The sequence below is a fragment of the Protomyctophum parallelum genome (assembly GCF_964188405.1).
Source record: "Protomyctophum parallelum genome assembly, chromosome: 9".
Taxonomy (NCBI): domain Eukaryota; kingdom Metazoa; phylum Chordata; class Actinopteri; order Myctophiformes; family Myctophidae; genus Protomyctophum; species Protomyctophum parallelum.
Genome location: NC_139706.1, coordinates 2,676,268 through 2,699,607, shown reverse-complemented (window position 1 = coordinate 2,699,607; position 23,340 = coordinate 2,676,268). Strand labels below are relative to the sequence as shown.

Sequence of the window (23,340 nt, the reverse complement as noted above, 5' to 3'; positions counted from 1 at the left end):
CATTAAAATAAAAAAACATATTTTGATTGTCCACAAATATAAAGTTCTTCCTTCTTTTTAAATATGTTCTTGCACATTGTTATAATGATCATTATATATCCCCCTGCAGTCAGAGTTCATAGTTTTAATGAATGAATGTGATGCATTGTGAGCTGGTATAGATCTGCTATTTTCAAAAGTAATCTTTTTATTTAATTTTTGGATTAGCTGTCCTTAGTTGGGCAAATGCATTCATCTGGGGATCCTTGACATGGGAATGTGCTGTGTGACGATCACTGGTTTAAACAACATTAGGAGAAAAGCCCAAATAACCACTTTAGAAACAAGAAAAGCAACCACACAAAGCAACTTTACAGAAAAATAAGCCGCTTATAATAAACAGACATGGCAACACTCTACCAGCCTTCCAGAGCCGCTCAAGTGTCAAATCAAACAGTGCTTTTTGCGTTTATGAGGTGGTCAGACCCACGTCTAATCGTTATGCGCTGAGTGTCTTTAGGTCAAGGGGCTTAATAGCAAATTGCGCAAAGCGAGAATAATTAACATATGGACACTCCCACAATGCTAAAATATTCAGGGACGCGGTATGCCAAATGTGTGTGCGTTCAACACGGGCCGAGTGCGTTCAACACGGGCCGATATGCCTTTCATAATACGAATGTGCGCAGAGCGAGGCCAATTTATGTATCACGACCTGGTAAACCGCACCTTCAAAATCGACCTGAAAGAGTCTGTAATAAACGGTCACAGAGCAGCAAATACAAAAATTACTTTTTTTTATTTTCTGAACTTCAAGGAGAGTACATTCAGTCTAGCCAGAATAAGACTTGTATAAGATGAATAAGATGAGAACTTAATTGTATATACTAGGACTGGAGTTATGGTCACATACTGTACACATTCCTTGATCAAAATCACTCACTATAACTATAACTCCAGGGCCGGATGCAATCGATGCAAGCATTATTGCTTGCATCAGCTTATGCACCCGAAACCTTTTTGGTATTTCACTCCGATTAACATGGAGTAAATAAGTAAGATCACCGATTAGCTAGTCGATCATTTTAAAATAAACAATCACTATGTCCCCCAATCATACTTTTAAACAATGCCCCATTATATGGGTTGAATTAAATGACAAAAACTAGACTTTCAAGAGAGCATATAATATGTTGCAATGTGTGATAGTGCTTACTGCTTAGTTTTGGTGATTCATCAGATATTTGACAGATAACACATCCCAAGTTCACAAACGGTCTCTAAGCAGACTTCGAGAGACGTCTGAACAAAAGCATACAGTACAGTATCATACAGTACAATATCATATAGTACCATCCAGACACCACGTACACCGGCACATGAGCAAAAAGTCAAAATCTCAACAGAAAAAAAAACGTTATACCCAAGCTATGGCTAAAACATGACGTATATCACAAAAATATTATTTTAAACATTTTTTTTCTCCAAAAAGAAATAAAACAAATTGTTGTTAGTGACAATCATTTGAGACAAAGCGATAACATGATGCACAGAGAGGGTCTGGTTATAAACTCCAAACAACTCACCGTCTTATTTGTTTTGGATAGTTTCATTGCAGAAATAAATATAAAAATGTAAGTCAAATTACTACAAATAATGATAGAATAACTGGAACTGGTAAAGCTGGCTTTTCATATTTACCTCCTCTGAATTCATGACATTCTCACCCTTTCACCTCCAAGGATGTTTACGCCTTGGCAAAAATCATCTTGCAGTGAAATGTTGTTCAAAGAAACATTTGCACTGAAGCATAAATCAGCCTTAAAAGTCCTCCAAGCTGTTGACAGCCCAACAGTCACAACCTGACCTATGTCCCCAAGCTACTGTCCCTACTGTGACAATAGAGGTAGCCTTGTAGTGGAGGGAATATGGTTTCATATAAACTGTACATACAAATTAGAGTTGGGCAGTTACCCAATTTGTTTTTAACCGTTACAAAAAAAAAGTCTCCAAATTTGACCCGACATGCACCAAACGTAGTTAACCCAGAACTTCATTGCATTGCATAAACCAAGAGCTGACATTAGCTTTTAATTAGTTGCAGTTTTGAATAGAATTCATTCTGCTTGACAGATTTTATTAAAAAACATCGACGTCCTCGGTCAACAAGCGACTGTCTGCCTCTACCAACGAGATATCTTTGCGATCGTTGAGGGATTCAGACGCAACACACACACCGAGTTCTTTAAATGCCGTTGCCGACCGACGACGTCATCAGGATTCCGTTATTAGTGCAGGATCACCCCTCCCTGACACACTGTGAAACCACCCAACCCATGTGTTCATTCGTACTGTGAAACCACCCAACCCATGTGTTCATTCGTATTGCGGACTGTGCTTTTAAACCCTTTGTGCTTGGAAATATGGGACTTAATGTAGGGGGAAAGAAAAAAAAAACGAGGACGCTTGTTTCCATGGAAAATATCTTACAACGGTGTGGTAACAGCTTAATGATCTACTTCCTACTCGCTGGGTCTGTGTGAGTTTTGGTCTCAGTCGGAAGGTTGAAAAACAGACATGGACGAGACAGTCTTTGAGCAACACAACGCCTGCCCGTTCACAGGGGGTGCACGCGCAGGTCCGACACACCAAAGGTCCGACGCGCGGAAACATGCGATGCGAAAATGCGATGGTCCGACATGCGCTGCTCCGTTGCTTGCGGTTATGGTTAGGTTAAGGATCAATAGGTATGTCGGAACTAAAAACCTGTACCCGTTCACAGTACCAAGGTCACTTTTCATGGCTGGGTTTGGTTCATACATCTTTAGCCCTTGAGAAGTAAAAGAAAAAGAAAAAAAAAACAGGTCCTTTTGTTCAACTTCAAAAAGATTTGAACTTCATTTGGTGTGTCGCCCAAGATATAAAATAAATTGTGAATATCATCACCCACTCTCAGAGAGGTTCATTATATTAGCAATAACATTGGCATGTATACATGGAGTAACAGAGGTTGGTTCTGAAATAAAAATAAAAAAATAATCGGAAACAATAAAACGCCAAATATGAAGACTAATTATTCCCGATCAGAGTCTTTAAAAGCCACTGCCCTCTCAGCCTTTTCTTCGGGGCAGATTGGAGAGAGAGAGAGAGAGAGAGAGAACTATGGTTTTGTGGCAGGGTCGGTTCAAGGACGCGTTGGCGGGTTTGGTTCATCGGCAAACTCAAAGTCATTGTCTTTCTTTTACATGATGGATTCTCGGTCGTCGCGGTGAGCCGAGGCTTCCGCCTCGCGTCTTTTCTGAATGAGCGGCGAGTCCTCGAGTGCGGCCGACGCAGGCGTGTCCTCCAGCCTCACCTCGCTCAGCTCCGTCCCGCCGTCGGTGCCCTTGGCGCTTTTGTCCACAAAGTGCTGCAGGATGCCGGCTCCGAAAGCGTCGCCTTCCACGTTGAGCACCGTGCAGGTACGGTCACTGCGGGAGGAAACGGACAAGAGCACCATTCACTCACGGATTCATTACTCGTGTTGCTGGTTTGTGTCACACACACACTGAGCATCACAACCGTTTTAGGGCTGCAACGGTTAAATGAAATAATTGACGACATTGGAGATGATGTTCAATACTCACACGAGCCAGTCGACAGCCAGAATGAGAGAGATGTCGTTGGTGGGCAGTCCTACTGCCTCCAGGATTATAGCCAGAGTCAACACGCCCCCTGCAGGGATTCCCGCCGCTCCCACGCTGGAGGCTGTGGCCGTCACTCTGACAGAAGGAAGGAGAGGGACACGGTTAGCTACATAAGACACTGACAATTTACACTTTAGGCATTTAGCAGACGCTCTTAATCCAGAGTGATTTACATTAAAGGGATTGTGACATTTAAAACACATTTTTGTAGATTTTTTGGCTTTTCTTGACATCAATTTCACACAAAAAAACACGAAGTTTGAACATTCAGTGTATTCTCTGCTGTCTGGACTTTTGTGAATAATTATGCAAAAATGTCTCATCTGGTTGGACGGCAGGCATATACGTAGATCCCTGCTAAACCTCCGCCCCCTCCCCTCTGCTCCCTGCCTACCCTCTCTTCTCCACCCCTCTCCTCTCCGCTTCCTCATTGTGACCGCGACTTTGTTTCTTTGTAATACTTACTAATAATGGCTTCTAGAGAAAAATCAATCTGCTCCGTTGTTGGCTGTGTCAATCAACACAAGTCCTTACACTGGATACCAACTGGCCTAGATGACTCTTTTATTTTTGACGGTGACGTTCCTACTAAGTTGTCAAAGAAGCGCATCTTGGGCTGACAGGAAAGGGGGAATTACCGACATCTACAGGCTAAAAGAATGTGTTTGTGTGGAGTTGAGTTGAGTGTTCAAACTTTTTAGACACGTTTGAAGGACCATGGCCAAGACTTTTAATGTTGTTAAAATTATGTTATAAATAATGTCATAATACCTTTAAGCAAGAACAAAAAGCATCATACATCACAGACAGAAGGAGAGGGACACGGTTAGCTACGTAGCGCTCACGAACACGCACAGGGACATGCAGAGAGCGTTGAGAGAGGAAGGGGCTGACATCCTGTATAAGAGGGCACTTTTTGGACAAACCAAAAATAGCGAAAATAGCAGATCTATAAGCTCACAACACGTCGGCTCACAACACGTCGGCTAACAACGCGCGACGTGTTGTGAGCTTGTAGACCTGCTATTTTTGGGGCTCAACCCCATGCACTCTTTAGCTAGTGGAGATGTGGTGTACGACCTGGGTGTACGACCTGGAACAAAATTCTGCATTAACCCATTCTGACCGGGCACCCATTTTGGTGTCGGCATCATGTTATGCTTTAGCTATTGAAAAATAGCAGATCTACAAGCTCATATCGCGCCACCGAGTGGCGCGCTACGAGCTTGTAGGTCTGCTATTTTTGGAAAAAAAATCGAAGAACGACTGACATTTTTTAGAATCTGATCTCAGGTCAGAATGGGTTCGTCAGACCAGCGTGTGTCCAGTGGAAACCTCGTATGAATCTGATCTCAGGTCGTTTTACAGACGGGTAAAAGGGCTGTGATGTCTATGTGTGCACGTCCCTGAACATGCACGTTCAGCATGAAGTCAAAGTGTATGAAATGGATTCAGCCAGTGTAGCACACGAGTGAATCCGTTCCATCAGTCTCGCATTCACTGGTGATAGTCTGTACATATACCCATGCTTCTATCCATTGACCATAGATAGTGTATATTCTTCAATAGCTGGGCCTGGGTAATCCAGTCTGGCAGTGTGCCGCGGGTTCGACTCCCGATCCCCGACGGCCTTTACTGCATGTCATCCCCCCCCCCCCCCCCCCCCATTTCCTGTCAGCCTACTGTCTGTCCCTCCATAAAGAAATATAAAAAATAAAGGCGAAAGCCACAAAAAAAAAAGAAGAAGACTTCAACAGCTGCTGTTGCTGCCAAGACTTCAGCAGCAGCTGTTGCTGCTACAACAATAACGTGTGTGTGTGTGTGTGTGTGTGTGTGTGTGTGTGCGTGTGTGTGTGTGTGTGCGTGTGTGTGTGTGCGTGTGTGCATGCATACTGTACGTACAGTATGGTGAAAATCTGGATGAAGTTGAGAGGGATGTCATTGAGCTGGGCGATGAACACGGCGGCCACACACTGGAAGAGAGCGGCTCCGTCCATGTTGACCGTGGCGCCGATGGGCAGGATGAAACGGCTGATGTGTTTGGAAACGCCGTTCTTCTCCTCCACGCACTTCATCATCAGGGGCAACGTGGCAGAGCTACAGGGGGAAAAGAACACTTCATCATCAGGGGCAACGTGGCAGAGCTACAGGGGGAAAAGAACACTTCATCATCAGGGGCAACGTGGCAGAGCTACAGGGGGAAAAGTACACTTCATCATCAGGGGCAACGTGGCCGAGCTACAGGGGGAAAAGTACACTTCATCATCAGGGGCAACGTGGCAGAGCTACAGGGGGAAAAGTACACTTCATCATCAGGGGCAACGTGGCCGAGCTACAGGGGGAAAAGAACACTTCATCATCAGGGGCAACGTGGCAGAGCTACAGGGGGAAAAGAACACTTCATCATCAGGGGCAACGTGGCAGAGCTACAGGGGGAAAAGAACACTTCATCATCAGGGGCAACGTGGCAGAGCTACAGGGGGAAAAGAACACTTCATCATCAGGGGCAACGTGGCAGAGCTACAGGGGGAAAAGAACACTTCCTCATCAGGGGCAACGTGGCAGAGCTACAGGGGGAAAAGAACACTTCATCATCAGGGGCAACGTGGCAGAGCTACAGGGGGAAAAGTACACTTCATCATCAGGGGCAACGTGGCAGAGCTACAGGGGGGAAAAGTACACTTCATCATCAGGGGCAACGTGGCCGAGCTACAGGGGGAAAATAACACTTCATCATCAGGGGCAACGTGGCAGAGCTACAGGGGGAAAAGAACACTTCATCATCAGGGGCAACGTGGCCGAGCTACAGGGGGAAAAGAACACTTCATCATCAGGGGCAACGTGGCAGAGCTACAGGGGGAAAAGAACACTTCATCATCAGGGGCAACGTGGCCGAGCTACAGGGGGAAAAGTACACTTCATCATCAGGGGCAACGTGGCAGAGCTACAGGGGGAAAAGAACACTTCATCATCAGGGGCAACGTGGCAGAGCTACAGGGGGAAAAGAACACTTCATCATCAGGGGCAACGTGGCAGAGCTACAGGGGGAAAAGTACACTTCATCATCAGGGGCAACGTGGCAGAGCTACAGGGGGAAAAGAACACTTCATCATCAGGGGCAACGTGGCAGAGCTACAGGGGGAAAAGAACACTTCATCATCAGGGGCAACGTGGCAGAGCTACAGGGGGGAAAGAACACTTCATCATCAGGGGCAACGTGGCAGAGCTACAGGGGGAAAAGTACACTTCATCATCAGGGGCAACGTGGCAGAGCTACAGGGGGAAAAGAACACTTCATCATCAGGGGCAACGTGGCCGAGCTACAGGGGGAAAAGTACACTTCATCATCAGGGGCAACGTGGCCGAGCTACAGGGGGAAAAGAACACTTCATCATCAGGGTCAACGTGGCAGTAACCTGACGCTGCCAGATGAGGGCGGTATTGGGTAACCATGTTCCCAACACAGCAATCATCTGGGATCTCTCAGGCAGTTGAGCTGACAAAAATCCGTTCCGTACCGGACCAATCAGCGTGAGCTAAGGGCGGGATATTTGCGAAACCGGACGTGAAGCTATATAGACACGTCAATATGATTGGTTGCGTTTGCACGCCCACACGGTGATAGACAGACGGTCCCATCCAATCATCTACCAAGTATCTTGAAAAAAAGGACAGCCCCGTCATCGAATTTGCTTCCGCGATCCCAGATCCCAATAAGCTGTGAAACAAATTTGTGTAGCAAGCTTCTTGGATCTGGCAGCGTCAGGTTAACGTGGCAGAGCTACAGGGGGAAAAGAACACTTCATCAGGGGCAACGTGGCCGAGCTACAGGGGGAAAAGAACAAAGACGTTAACCCAATTAGACATGAGCTCGGAATTTTTAAATTCTTCTAAATCCTCCAGTTTTCTGAAATAAATATTTTCACGAATTTTCACAAAATAGCAGACCTACAAGCTCATAGCGCGCCACTCGGTGGCGCGCTATGAGCTTGTAGATCTGCTATTTTTCAATAGCTAAAGTATAACATAATGTTTAAAACACCAAAAGGGGTCCCCGCCCCAAAATGGGTTAAAATCAGGACAGTTTTCTGAAAATGCTATGTTTCTTAACTCATGGTTTTCAAATCGTCACAAATCTCATGTCAACAAAACACAATATTTTGGACCAAACAAATAATTACAAAGAAAGAAAAACAAGGGGAAAAAAAGTGTTTTCTTCTTCTTTCCAATCATTTGTTCAGCCCGAAAATTGTTTGTTTGTTGTCATGATTTCTCACAACTCGAGTTGGCTTTGTACGAGGCTTAAAAAAGGTCTTTAAATAAATACTTTTTGAAATGTCTATGAGGAAAATTAACGGGGGAATAATTTCCTGGGCCCTGGTAGGGGGCGGGACTGCGACGCTCTATAAGACCCCTGTCGCTGCCAATCCTCAACTGTTGTACTGCCGTAGACAACCTTCTTATTTAACCGCTTTCATAACACGTGTGGGGAAGCAACAACCTCCCACTTCCAATCCTTGCCAAACAGATGCAATGCCCACACCAACCAGTAGGAGTCACTGGTGCATTAGTAGCATATTAGGAACAATACCAGCTTGGATCCCAGGTGTATATTTGGAGGGAGGTAAACAAAAAGGTAAAGTATTTCCTAAAACATGGCATTTTTTCCCACTGGGACGTACATCTCTTTTTAATTAGATGCCATCTTTTACGTTTTTTTTGTTCAGATCTATGATTTTGCACCAGTGTGCATCTGTAACAGTTTTTACTGTTCAGTCCATTTAGTATTTTTACTGTTTTTATGGGGGTGCATACTTAGTTTAGACTAGTCATTGGTTAGACATGGTTTAGGTTAGGTTTAGGTGTGCTGCCCCGTGGGAGGTTAGGGTTAGACTAGTCATTGGTTAGACATGGTTTAGGTTAGGTTTAGGTGTGCTGCCCCGTGGGAGGTTAGGGTTAGACTAGTCATTGGTTAGACATGGGTCAAGGTTAGGTTTAGGTGTGCTGCCCCGTGGGAGGTGTTAGACTAGTCATTGGTTAGACATGGGTCAAGGTTAGGTTTAGGTGTGCTGCCCCGTGGGAGGTTAGGGTTAGGGTGAGGGTTTGAGATAGGTTGTAGTTGTAGGACTAATGACTGGTCTAACCAAATGACTAGTCTAAACCAAAAATACTGCACCCTGTCCATTTGTGTTATTGTGGTTTGCTGTTGTATGTGAAATGTGATCACATGAACTCATCTACACAGACAATGAGCGTGTAACCTCAGAAGACCCTCAAGCATAATATAAAGGTTAGAATGAAAACACTGAATCTCTGCAATTGGTAAAATATTCAGTACTTGGGTATCGAATCCCAGCCAGGTATAGAAAAGGTCCCCATGTTACCGAGGCACAGTAGAGAAAAGGCTTAAAACATGTGGTTCCAATTCAAACATAGCAAAAATGTGACTTCTGGACTGTAGAAAACAACGTGTAGACGAGAGGAAAGTTACCGTCCTAGAGCATGTTCCGAAGGCGGTTGCCAGAGCAGTGAATATAAGTTACCTAGACGAGCATGTTCCGAAGGCGGTTGCCAGAGCAGTGAATATAAGTTACCTAGACGAGCATGTTCCGAAGGCGGTTGCCAGAGCAGTGAATATAAGTTACCTGGAGCATGTTCCGAAGGCGGTTGCCAGAGCAGTGAAAATCCCCCACAGGAAGGAATAGGGGTTCTTCCTGGTGATGATGAAGTAGATCCCGGGCAGCACCAGGATGCCGTGAATGGCGTGGCCAATGACACAGCAGGCTATGTATTTCCCCAGGCTGGAGAACAGCGTGGCGACGTCCTCCATCTCCACGATCTTACCCGCGACGAGGAACATGATACCCAGAGGGGCGTACCTGGGAAGAGACGGAGAACCGGGAGGAAGAGGATTAAGGCCAGTGCAACGTACATGTGCGTCAAGTGTTAAGGCCAGTGCAACATGCATGTGCGTCAAGTGTTAACCCATTCTGACCTGAGATCAGATTCTAAAAATGTCTATTACATCCTGACAGTTTCATTATTAACCCATTCTGACCTGAGATCAGATTCTAAAAGTGTCTTCGATTTTTCAAAAATAGCAGATCTACAAGCTCATATCGCGCCACCGAGTGGCGCGATATGAGCTTGTAGATCTGCTATTTTTCAATAGCTAAAGCACGACATGATGCCAACACCAAAATGGGTGCCCGGTCAGAATGGGTTAAAGGCTTGTTCATTATTATCCTATTGAAAAGGACCATACCGGTGTCATGACATGTCACTGTCAACATTGGACAAATTTTTACACAAACCTTGAGGCTTTTTGTAAAAATTTCAAGAGCTAAAGTATAACATAATGCTTAAAACACCAAAAGGGTGTTCCCGCCCCCGGGAATGGGTTAAAGGGATTGTGACATTAAAAAAAAGGTTTTGGAATTGTTTTTGTTTTTTTTTAGGTTTTCTAATCTCAATTGCACCCAAAAAACATGAACTTTTAACATTCAGTAGATTTTCTGTGATCTGGGGTTTTCTGGCTCAAACAGGTGCTCTGATTTGCCTGCAGTGAGTGACATCACTTACTGCAAATCCCATATATGTCAATGGGATTTGCCAGAAGATGTCACTGTTTCACTGTGTTGCCTGTTTTCATTGTAGCTCAAAAGGCCCCAAAAACCCCAAAGAAAACTTCAGACCACAGAAAATCCACTGAATGTTCAAAGTTCAGGTTTTTTGGGTGTAATTGAGGTCATAAAACCTAAAAGAAAAAGAAATGAAAATGAATGTCATAAAACCTTTAAGTTAGAGTACCGTAATATAGTCATTTTAGACCTACAACTAGCAACTTCAAAGTGTACAGTGTGTTTGAGTTTAACACGGCGGTAATCTCCGTGTCTGTATACCATGTCTATACAGTGAGTACAGTAGGAGACTTACCACATGATCCAGGACACCAGTATCATGGTGGCTTCGTTGAAGGAGTTGAAGAACTTGATGAGGATCTCTCCTTCTTCTCCAAGTTTCCTCAAGGCCACACCGAACACAATGGCAAACACCACCAGACCCAGAATGTTCATGCCGTCTTGGTCTGTCCCAAAGGGCACCTGGACACATACATAATACACGTTCAGTTACAGACAAAGCAGGACAAAGAATGCCAAAACACAGCTAATATAACAATGTATTGTCAACGTCATTATTATATACTGTACAATATTTATATACATTATATATTTAAAAGGTTTTTTTTCTTCTCTTTCTGTGTTTTGTTAAAATGAGTGTTAATTAGCTTTATATTCTGATAGTAACCATTGCTATAGTGTGTTGGGACACAGTTCGGTCTCCCCGTCTCTACAGCCCTTTCAGTAAACTGAAAATGCTAAAAGTGAAATTAGAAGTGATATCTTCAACCAGTTCACTTCCCTATCAAAGACGTGAACCGACCAACCAGTTAAGAGTCTCTATCGCAGCGTCAAAAAAAGACACAATGTCCTGCCGTCGTCCTCCCCAAAACACTGCCAATTGTCTTTGTTCCAATGACGGACCAAACCGGAGGCACCGCAACGGTGTCTCCGGTTTGGCCCAGCTTTGGAGCAAACACAATCCACTCACACAGGGCCCTTTGCGGCCTTGTGGGATATTGTTATATTCTAACAAATGTCAAGGCCTTTTGTAGGTCGGTTAACATTTTGGGGCAGGACCCCCTTTTGGTGTTTTAAGCATTCTGTTCTACTTTAGCTATTGAAAAATAGCAATATACAAGCTCATAGCTTGAGCTTGTAGGTCTGCTATTTTTGAAAAGTCGTGACAATGTGGTGCAAATCTTTGAATATATTTTTCAGAGCGAACATTTTTAACTAAAATATTGGCTTCTGGGGGGGGGGGTCCCTGGAACTACATATTTTGAGATGGGGGTCCCAATAGAGATAATTCTGGGGGTCCTTGACATGAAAAGATGTAGGATTTAGAAGCCTTTTTTTTAAATCGACCTCAGTCCAAAATGAGTTAACCCATTCTGACCGGGCACCCATTTTGGTGTTGGCATCATGTTATGCTTTAGCTATTGAAAAATAGCAGATCTACAAGCTCAATCGAAGAACGACTGACATTTTTAGAATCTGATCTCAGGTCAGAATGGGTTCGTCAGACCAGCGTGTGTCCAGTGGAAACCTCGTATGAATCTGATCTTATGTCAGAATGGGTTAAACAGCCTGCAGTTCGTGTACCTTCTCAACGGTGATGTTGGGCCGACCGTCGGTGCCGTTCCTGGTCACCAGCTTGTAACTCGTGGCATACTACCAAACAAAACAAAGGGATTGAAAGTTTAGCATATAGTCAAATCTATTCACATTGCTTTACATCATTTGTCAAATGTCAAGATATACAATATAGATGGGATCCAACAGGAAGCACGCACAGCTCCAGAAATTCTACAGGTGCTGGTCAAAAACATACGTACAATGAAAAGGAAGGGGTTGTCCGCGCACCGTTTCTCTGCTCCCAGAGAAGCAGTCTTCGTCAGGTATGTACACGTCATACCTGACGAAGGGTCGAAACGTTGTTCGATAAAGAATTTCCCTCGGTAGCAGAGAAAACAGTGTGCGGACATCTTTTCCTTTTCATTGTAAGAGAATACAATGTGAAATTGTCAAAATGTCACGACGTACCGACTGGAAGGCAGCAGACACCAAGTTGGAGGGAAAGATGTTTCTGCAGAAAGAGGGAAAAAGAAAAAGAGGTACATTGAGTTTGTGAACCCTTCGTGTGTTGGACTTTGGGCACCAACGGGTGGTTCACCAGATCTGAATCACAAGGTTTATCATGTGGAAATAACTGAGAGAATTTCACTATTAATCCTCTCTTGGTTTGACCTCCTCCATGATTTGGATTGACTTGGATTAATAAGATCCCTTTAAAGACCCCAATTACTAGACCGACTCCTGCTGATCTGTTTACTTTAGAATTACACACACACACACACACACACACACACACACACACACAAAGCCTCAAGAACTCAATGAACGGAACGTACGCCCATCCCCACCGTACCAGTACAATAGTTTCCAGTAATGATGGATTAAACAGGCCCCCACGTGCCCGCGTGTCCACATTGCTGTTCAAATCGGGCCGCAGACCACCCAGTGACCTAAACATTTAGGAATTCATATTTTTTATTTTTCCGCCCCAAAAGAATACCTGTTTGCATGTTGTGTACACTTTCCATAATATAAGTGGAACAAAGTGCTGTGCCTAAGTGCACAGTGTCTGAGTATGTGTCTCCACCCATTCCACGGCCCCGTTGTGCTGAGTCACAACTACCTGGCATATCCAATGTCACACCAAAATAAAAACATCCATGGCGTTTTCCAGGAACATTCAGTGGCGGACTGCGCTATGCTATAGCTAGCTATAGCTGAACAACACCAATAACACAAGCCAATAACACAGGAATGTTCCTGTTTAACAGGAACATTCAATGACTGTATACCACTCACTGAAGTAAAAGAATAACTACACAAATAGATTCACTCTACCCCTTCTGGAAGCATTGCCTATGCCAAACCTTCCCTCTATACTGTACCTTTAATACACTTTCTGTGGAAACACTCACTCAACATTTGATTTGGTGACTACTGACTAATAATCCATAGATGGGAATATTAAATGACTGTTTAGGGTCTATTAAATGAAATGGCTGAGGAATGCATTGAATAGGCTTCTCTAACGACACTCTGTACACATACCATCACAATCGTTCCCAATGTGACAAGGTATGAGTGTTTTGTGTGTGTGTGTGTGTTTAATGCAAATTTATTTGACGACATACAGTCATCAAGTTACACCTCCCCAGGCAGGCACGTGCACATGCTGTACACAGTACAGTGTACAGTATATGCTAGCTACAGCATAGGAGCCAACCCAGGCCAGTACCCGAGCTAGCTCCCGTCTTCAAAACAGAGAAGTTGCCCATTTTCATGCCTGCATATTTTTCCCCCTCGTTATTTATTGTCTCCACCAGGCCGAAGGCATGTGGGGAGAGTATGTTTTGCACTCCGTCCGTCCGTGTGTCCGTCCGTCCGTCCGTCCGTGTGTCCGTGTGTCCGTGAACAGCTAATCTCGGCCACCGTTAACCCGGTCGATGCCATATTTTGCACACACACTCCCTGGATGCCAACGATGAACCTCTGCCCCAAACTTTCCAGAACGGCCTGTTATAGCGCCACCAGGAGGCCGCTTTGTGCAAAACAAGTTTTTGCACAGTACACCTACAGATTTTGTCCAAACATCACGCAAATTGGTACACAGTCTCTCTAGAGCCATTCAACGAAACGGGTCTTTCAGATTTATCAGACTCCATCCTGATTGGTTAAGATTGGCTTCCAAAGTTCACAGGAGTGCTCAGTTTCAAACAAAATGCTGCAAATCATGAACACATCGCGTGATTTCCGTGAAATTGTGCACCCACATTCCCACTAGGCCGAGGACGAAATGCCACATGAACAATTTCAACTCAGCCTCAAGGTGGCGCTATAACTGGCCGAAAAGTGTTTTTACCTCTAACTGCACGGATCTGTGGATAACCTGGTGGAGACCTGTGCCCGGAAGGGCACTTTTTCTAGTTTTCTCTCTTGCTGAACTGAACTCATTCAATAATAATAATAATAATACCACGGCAGGGCCTGGTTGTTGTGTTGAGGGAGGAGCGTCGCCACATGTTCCCCTACTCCTGATAACACTGGCTTGGCTTGACATGCATTAGCACATGCTATCCCACACAAAACAACACACCTAAAAGTGTGAACTTGCCAAGTTCTGTCGATAAGCCTTTTAATGCGTTCAAATGATCATCTATTAATCATGCTTTTGTTTGGCTGGGCCTATAGGGCTGAGCTTCTCTGGTTTCTAAACTCGCTACTGGCCTCTGGTAATGAATGGGCTATTAGATTCCCTGTGTGTTGGGGAGGGGGCATACCAGCTGCTTTACACACAGGTCGAACTGGATCAACCGGCAGTCAAGTGCGTACTATCACATACTTGCAATGTCACAGTGACTGCGTTACGACCAAAACATTGGCGAAATAAAGACGTGGCAAGTTGGCAACACACACACACATATATACTGTAGGCTATATATTTATATATGGCCTCATATATTCAACACACTGTGTCCCTTGTTCTTTACATAATACATTGTTATAATGGAGGTGGAAGAGATGGCTGCCATGGCATGAATGATGCAACAACACCTATACTTGCATGATATATGAACCTTTATTGAGAAAGGATATCCCCTTTCGTGGGGGTCCAGCAACATACAGCAAATACAGAGCAATATAATATGATAACACTTACATACTGTAGTGTTGTGCCGTCATTGTGACGTGGTATAATTTCGAACTGTAGTGTGTGGAGGAGGTAGAATACTGTGACAGTACAGTAGTGTTATCAGTGCATATAGGCGGCTACCAGTAACACCTTTATTTATAGAATCAATGGGTTATGTAACATAAACATAGCCAGGGCCGGTTATGGTTTCAAGCCTCACTTGGGTCCCTAAGGAAAAGTGTCCCGTCGTAATTTGTGTTACTGTACAGCTGGTTTTAAATTAAATATCTGTCAAATGACACATGGGCTACATCCGCATCGTGTTAACTCCTGTTAAGGAAACCAATCCAGGCCAGCCTTTTTGCCGTCAGTGTGACTTTTATCTAGGGAGATAGAACAAACAGAAAGGCAGGCGATGGGAGGCAATATGAAAACTAAACAAGGATCTGTGGGCAGGGCTTAAAACAAGTCCTGCATCCTTCTTTTGTAAAGTGACACAACCTAGTCGACCACACATACATGCCACGTGTTTGAGAGAGCTTTCATTCTGAGGCAGATATAAAGTGCCACATAGGTAAGAGCGGATACAGTAGTTATATGGGGCGTGTGTGGTTAAGTCATTACGTTGTGAGCTGCTGTGCATCATGGGGATGTAGTTAAGAGGAAAATGGAGAATGCGTTTGTAGCGCTTACAGAGAGAACTCTTACGTTTCCACTGCGATACACATACTGTAGCTCCATGGTCACAAAACCATGCAGCGGCTTTGGCTTTGTTGCCAAAACGTACAAAAGAACTGATTGAGAGTGCCAACGCTCACAAGACAACACCACCGTCCACTTAGACGAGGACAGTGTGTGTGTGTGTGTGTGTGTGTGTGTGTGTGTCTTGATAAGCGACCCAAAATGACTTTCCTAATTGGTTTTAGAATAGTATGCGTCCCCACTTGCATCTAGCTCAAAGCACATGAGCCAAAAGACACTAAAAACATTCAGAGGAATGCTAGCTAAGGTCCTTCAAATACAGACAGACCCAAGTCTAGTCTTGTATAAAAAAAAACAACTGTGGACAGTATTATTACACATCAGCGTGCCTTTGAGGGCTGTACTTTTTCTCTCCATTTCATAACTAGGTTTCTGAAATAGAAGTGTCTGTCAGAAGACTCAGAACAGATAACCTTATCAACCAAAACTCACAACCACATGTTGCCTAATGCGTGGTGTCAAACTTGGCTCAAATACTGGGTGAAATGCATCTTACTTGCAAAAGAGTAAACAATAACAAATAATAAACATTAAGGATGAATCATTATGTCATTTTAAAACAGTCTAGTTTTTTGCCCCAGTTCAGGCCAGATAGATTTTCAAGTGCTATATTGTTATCGTTACATAACATATTTCATGTTTTGGAAACGTCGGGTGGAAGGGAATGCTATACAGGATGGCCATGGGGGCACCCTCTTAGATCAGTGGTTCTCAACCTTTTTTTCACCAAGTACCACCTCTCCGGGTACCACCATTATGACGTTGAAATACGTCAAACAAATACAGCAGCGTACACCTAAACCCATCCCGTCCTATTCACACAGGAGGGAGATTTGAAGGGCACTAACTGACTCTTGAGATGTCCACCACTGCAGTTTTTACGTGCAGCTGGTACTGGGTGGAAAAAAGTTAATTCTCTTTACACTTTTATAGTTCCATTTTAAGCCACTGCGTTGCCACCGTTTCGTTTGTTGTGATCAGTGGCGTGCACAGACATTTAGAGGGGCAGGTGCTCAAGTGGAAAAAAAGGGCACCTTGTGCAGCGCATTTTGGGCCTATGACTGGGTCATAAAAATGTGCTATCCTCTGGGGATCCTCATGAGTGTGCTCATCAACTTCCATATAGCAATCAGTCCATTCCATTTAAGAGATATCTCGTCGTGTGCAATTGGATGTTTTGGCCTAATCTAGAGAAAGGCCGGATGGATGGATCACCTAAATCAGTATGGTTCATTTTAGGACACAGCTAATTCCATGGCAATCCATCAAGTAGTTAAGATATCTTGCCTGGGAATACAATGTGTGGAGATTGAGATTTTGGCCTAATGGTTGGTCTCTAGGAAAAGCCATTGAGTGACTCGCCAAAATCAATAGGGGGGGGGGGGGGGGGGCATCGTCAACTGGCGATGATGATGAAGGTGCATAATCAATTCCGTGGCATTGGCAAGCCGTAGTACTTTGAGATACAGTATGTTGCCTGGGACTAAATGTTGGGACAGATGCCCACACAGGTTTTCACTTATGTCCGTGAAAAATGAAATCAATTTATTAACGGGAACCCGTTTTGGTGTTGGCATCATGTCGTGCTTTAGCCATTTAAAAATAGCAGACCTACAAGCTGTCAGCTTGTAGGTCTGCTATTTTTTTTTAATCGAAGAACGACTATGACATTTTTAGAATCTGATCTCAGGTCAGAATGGGTTAATCAGACCAGTGTGTGTCCTAGTGGAAACCTCGTATGAATCTGATCTCAGGTCAGAATGGGTTATAAGGTCCATAGACTTGGCTGGCAAAGGGGAAATTATAATTGGGCTCTAAAACAAACATTAAATTCCCTAGACTTCATCGTCATTTCGGAAAGCCATGCATTGGAGGGGGCTAGCGCACCCTTCAGAGATTTACTGAGGAATGCTCACTGTATATACAGTATGGACAGTATGTGAAGCTCAGTTAGGGGTAAATTGTTTGGATTGTCGTCTGTGTGTCGTGTCCATTATGACCCCGTACCCTATGAGCAGGGTTACTACTCGGTCCAGTTTGAATTTAGCGCCGCTGAGGAAGGCATGCGTGCCGAAACTCGTTAAAACCCATTCTGACCTGAGATCAGATTCACACGAGGTTTCCGCCGGACACACACACTGGTCCTGATGAACCCATTCTGACCTGAGATCAGATTCTAGAAATGTCAGTCGCTCTTCGATTTTTTTTAAATAGCAGACCTACAAGCTCGTATCGCGCCACTCGGTGGCGCGATATGAGCTTGTAGATCTGCTATTTTTAAATAGCTAAAGCACGACATGATGCCGACACCAAAATGGGTGCCCGGTCAGAATGGGTTAAGAGTGTGCGGATATTCCCCTTTTTTCCATTGATCTTCAAGAATCTGCACCCATCAGAGACCATCAACTTGACTCCCTGAGTAGTGCACGCCTTCATCTAGAACGGTTCTGTTGTTCTCAGCGGTGTTGTTTTCGTCGACTAAAACTAAGACGAAAGATGTCCGTCGACTACCTATTTTCACTGACGAAAACAAATGGAAACTAAATGAAAACTAAGCTACGATGACTAAAACTGAGACTAAATATACTGACAATTTCGTAGACAAATAAAAACTAGACTAAAATGTTAGGAAGGGACTAGTGGACAAGAGATCCAGTATAAGTCATCTTACACTTGGTTTGCATGCTGAAAATAGCTGATCTACAAGCTCACAACGCGAGCTTGTAGATCGGCTATTTTCAGCAAGTGTAAAAAACACTCATTACGGCGGCATCAAGACCCGCCAAAATACATTTTAGTCGACTAAATCAACTGTAGATTTAGTCGACTAAAATCTTATGACATTTAGTCGACTAAAACTAAGGCATTCCAGGTGACTAAAATGTGACTAAAACTAAATGAGGTTTCAGTCCAAAGACTAAACTAGAATAGAAATTTGCTGCCAAAAGCAACACTGGTTCTCAGGGTTAACTTAATACTACTCAACCACATGGTAGAGCAACTTTCTCAGCAAATAACATGTGCACGTCTTATGTTATGGAGTAAAGGAGACCCTCAGCACACACACACACACACACACACACACACACAACAATGCCCCACAGTGTGGAGGAGGCCAGTGCTAAATCTACACGAGGCTGCTTTCTAATCTACCTGAAGCCGGGAACACAGGTCTGAGGTCAGGCTCTTTACATTCAGCTCTGGCGGTGGCACAGGCTTTTAAACGAATCAAATAAATGGCTAGCCAAGGATATTATCGCCGGAGCAGCTCGTCTGCGGCTCACTGGGTCAAATGTTGAAGTCGGAGAACAATGCAACAAGTGAACATACAGTAGTAGAGTGTATTTATCTTGTGTGTTTGCACCTGCAAGTGAGACAATGTGAAGTCGAGTACTCTACATCTGTGCTAGGTCTTTGTGGTGGCCACACGTCGATACAGGTGTACACCATGCTTTATATACTGTACCATCTTCGCTCATTGCATGGAGAAATATGCTCTCAATCAGAAATGTAAAGTCCCCTTCAAAACGACCCAAGTAGTAGTGTGTGCAGCCGGTTTGTGGACAAAATGTGTAAAGCAATGTGTTTAAAAACCCATTTTGGACGGGAACCTCTTTTGGTGTTTTAAACATCATGTTATAACTTAGCTATTGAAAAATAGCAGATCTACAAGCTCATAGCGCGCCACCGAGTGGCGCGCTATGAGCTTGTGGGTCTGCTATTTTTGAAAATTCGTAAAAAATGTGGCGCAAATCTTTTAATATATATTCTTTCAAAGTGAATGTTTTTAACTCGGGTCTAAATGGGTTAAAATGACCAACTCAACAGTGTCAACATGTCAGCCGTATGGAGACCATGAAGTTAAGTGAGTCCCTTCACAACGTGGAAGAAAAGCTATAGTTCTCCTCTGGGCAGGACATCTGTTCTGGTGTGGAATGTTTCCGTTCAGTTTAGTGCTTTGGGCAACGTCGTGCCTGGCTGAGCTGAGCTGTGTTGCACAAGAAAACCATAAACTCGCACAAAGAGCTGCTTTAATCCACACGGTTATATTTGTGAGATTTGTGCTGGCTTTGAAATGCTACCTATCCAGAGGGGACGTCATGTCAGATGGCCATGTTATCTAAATGTTAACATGCTGTCCAGACCAGTGGCCTCCAAACTTGTTCATGTAAAAGGACCCCCAAATTGACACCAATTAGACCCCCATTTGAAAAGATATACCAGTTTAATTTCAAGGACCCCGGGTTTGACATGCATTAGTCTACGGACGGACCCCCCCATTTGATGGCATTTCTATCTCTGGGACCACAATTTATTTTGTAAAATCAATTTTACTTGAGTGTACAAATGGCCCGTTTGGTTCAATTTGTTTGGTTCCATTTTTACACTCAAGAGTTACAGACCCATTTGGTTCCTAACTATCATATAGCTGGGGGACCCCCTGGAACTCCCTCAAGGACCCCTGGGGGGTCCCCAGACCCCACTTTGGCAACCACTGGTCTACTCAATAGACAACTGGAACCTGCACGACACCCATATCAATAAGACGGTGGCGTGGTTGAGAAGGAGTCGTCCGTCTCCCAGCGTAGACAGGAAGGTTCATAGATCTTAACGGTGGTGGTCGGCGGGGTCGAATCCCCAATGACCCTTTTGCCCTGCGTGTCACTCACTCCCCCCATCTCCCTGTCAAGTCTACTGCCATATCAATAAAAGCAGGCATATTACCAAACATAAACAAACAATGTTTTGGCCATTTAAAATACAGTTTGACGCTAATATAACCTGTTTGTTATTACACAACACACGACTATTTACAACTAACTGAATAAGCTTTGCACACAGATGAAATACATACTGTCATGTTGTGTCTCTCAGCCATGCTCTAGTCTACTGCGTTCTACGTACGGTATGTCACTCATCAGCTAGAAAACTCACACCAGAACTACAAAAGTTTGCTCAAGCCGTCGATTTATTAAACGCAAAGAATATGAACTGAATGTGCCTCCAAAAATATGGACTGGATGTGCTTCCTTGACATCTGCTTTTGACATAACAGTGGGCTGTCCTGTCCCAGCAAGAGACCAGATGCAGTCTCTCTCTCTCTCTCTCTCTCTCTCTACTCTACAGCCTCTCACTCACACTTCGTACACGTCGTGTTGTGTGTATCATGTCTTGAAACATATTGGGTCTGATAGAACAAGAGAGATATTTAACAATGAACAGTGAACACAACAAGACGGAACTAAATTATTTCTGAACTGGCTCGGCTATAGCATAGAGTATTAAGTGCTATAGCGGATGAATGAGTGACACGGGCTGGTGTGACGTCACATTCAATGCAAGTGGAGCGTCTGTCGCAACTCGGAATAATTAAAACCTTGACGCGCTCAGCTGATGCAACTACGATCTGTCGTTACAGCACAGTGAGAGCACACACACACACACACGCACGCACACACGTGTGTAAACGGAACGCGTGATATTGAACTGCTTTTTCCTATGTCTGTCAACTTGATTAACCGTCGGAATGTTGACTAAAACAGACCTGAGACATTATGAAATAATAAGGTCCTACTCCTACTGCTACTACTACTGTTAAAAGTTCTGAAGTCTAGACTCAAAGCTAGTTTTAGAACTATATAGTGGCGGCGGGTCTTCCTCGTCGTTCTTTTTGTTCAAGCATGATTCTATAGACATTCGGGCAAAACACTTTCTATGCATACTATGAACGGACAGGAGCATTTATCACGCCAGTTTCACTTGAACCCTGGTCCCTGCTGCCTTTGACATATTAATGCCATTCATGTTGTGTTGAGGGGGTGAGGGGGGGGGGGGGTTTCGCCACGTGTTAAAACTAGAATTAATCATTGTCTCAGGGGATGGGAAGGGGGGGGGCAGGTAGGTGGCCTTTGTTCCATGTTGATTTATGATTGAAGTAGTGCCCAAATAAATCACCCAGCTGGTCACATTTTAATTTAACTTTTGTTTTAAACATTTTTATCCTTTATTTTACCCAGTGCATAAGTGCTCATTTTCAGCAATGCCCTGTACATATAGAAACACAGATTAAAACCTGCAGGGAGCTGACCAGTACAACAACCACAGTCTCATACTGTCGGCCACTAAAAGCAGCTCCAGTCATAATTCTAAAGATGAATGATAAACATGTACCTGATCAGGTCCAAGAAGGAGTCGATCACCTCCTTGGCCACGGGGATGTCCCCGTCCAGACCCGCCACTTTGGGCTTGGCGCCGGTGACCGCCCCGGGGGTGATGATGAGGGCCATCACCACGCCGATGGCCGAGGCGATGAGCGTGGTGACCAGGAAGAAGAGCATGGCCCAGCCGCCCAGCTTGCCCAGCGCCTTGGGGTCGATGCTGGCCGCGCCGCTCACCAGGCTGCACACCACCAGCGGGATGATGATCATCTTCAGCAGGCGGATGAGCAGCTCCCCGGGGAAGCCCACGTAGATGACCTGCGTCCGGCTCAGCTCCGCGCTGCGCACGCCGAGCCCGATGAGCACGCCGATGATCACCCCCAGCACGGTGAGGATGACCAGCAGGTTGGCCATCACTATCCTCCGGACGCGCTGGGACAGCGGCTGGGGGGCGCCGCCGCCGCCGGCGGCTTTGCAGTCCTTGTCGCCGCCGTGGAGCCCGTTGCTGGCCTGCACCGACGGCTCCTCGAGGAGCGCGTCGCCGTTCGTCGCCTTCCCGTCCTCCATGTCGATCTTCTCGGCCATTCCGTGCGTCCTTATAGCTGGCTTGGCTTGGAAGAAGGAAAGGTGCCCAACAAGGAAAGAAGAAACGGCCGAACACAGAGCTTTGGAAGCGGGGGCGTCGGGGAGACTTCAGTTGCAACGTGGATGTTTATCGGTTATAGTTATAGTCTAGACGACGGATCGGATGGCAACGGCGGTCAACTAGTAAAAAATTAAAAACCGCTCTCCGCGTATCGTGGAAGAAACGTGCGTGTTGCTGCTGCCTGCCGCGCCCTCTCTCTCTCTGAGCTAAGCTTCACCCTGATGCACTGCCACTAATCTCACTCTAAAGGCAACCCCCCCTGTGGTGACGTCAAGGAAAGGGGAGGGACTCGCCATGTGTGACCACCACCTACTAGTAGGGCCTATACAGTCGATCCATGCAGACTGTTGTCATTCATTGCCGTGATGTCATCATCCATCATAATGATCCGTCATCATTCTCATAAATAAACCATTGATTGACCGACTGACTGACTGACTGATTGAGTTATTTGGATTGATCATTATCATGTTCATCTCTGATGAAATGTGTGGTTTCATCCTCGTAGCAGTTTTTTGTCATTGACAATTCGTCTTTAAATATGTACCCATTCTATACATACTGTGAATAAAAATGTAAATCAATCAATTCAATGATGACACACAGTCTTTACATTTATGTGGGTTAATCTGAGGTAGCCACCATGGCTACCAGCCTACCTATAACCACACCATGTTACAATGAGACCGGGTTCTACAAAGAGCGTCATTCTAAAACGCTTATATCCTCCAAAGGATGCTCTTTCTGAAGCTATACATTCATTGACTCTTTGCCTTTGTAA

The 23,340-nt window shown here is 44.6% G+C and overlaps 1 protein-coding gene across 2 annotated transcripts; it reads right to left on the bottom strand.

Moving 5' to 3' along the window:
• Positions 1–752: 752 nt before the first annotated feature.
• slc1a5 (solute carrier family 1 member 5) lies at positions 753–22,756 on the bottom strand. 2 transcript variants are annotated; one of them, XR_014569758.1, is made up of 9 exons: positions 21,927–22,756; positions 12,332–12,374; positions 11,891–11,959; positions 10,602–10,768; positions 9,311–9,544; positions 5,568–5,762; positions 3,606–3,740; positions 2,332–3,449; positions 753–2,296 (listed from the first exon to the last, which is right to left on the bottom strand). XR_014569758.1 is itself a non-coding variant. In XM_083773553.1 (8 exons), exons 1-8 carry the CDS (start codon positions 22,496–22,498, stop codon positions 3,221–3,223), a joined length of 1,644 nt encoding a protein of 547 aa, XP_083629679.1. In that variant the 5' UTR covers positions 22,499–22,756; the 3' UTR covers positions 753–3,220. The 2 variants fall into 2 exon arrangements, 1 of the variants encoding a protein (XP_083629679.1); XM_083773553.1 differs by having other exon boundaries at positions 753–3,449.
• Between the last annotated feature and the right edge of the window lie 584 nt (positions 22,757–23,340).

Excerpts from the sequence above, each read along its gene's own strand:
- slc1a5 (XM_083773553.1), bottom strand. The coding sequence starts at position 22,498 with ATGGCCGAGAAGATCGACATGGAGGACGGGAAGGCGACGAACGGCGAC. Across the intron at positions 12,375-21,926 it reads TCCTTCTTGGACCTGATCAG|AAACATCTTTCCCTCCAACT; the intron begins GTACATGTTTAT and ends CTCTTTCTGCAG. Across the intron at positions 9,545-10,601 it reads CTGGTGTCCTGGATCATGTG|GTACGCCCCTCTGGGTATCA; the intron begins GTAAGTCTCCTA and ends GTCTCTTCCCAG.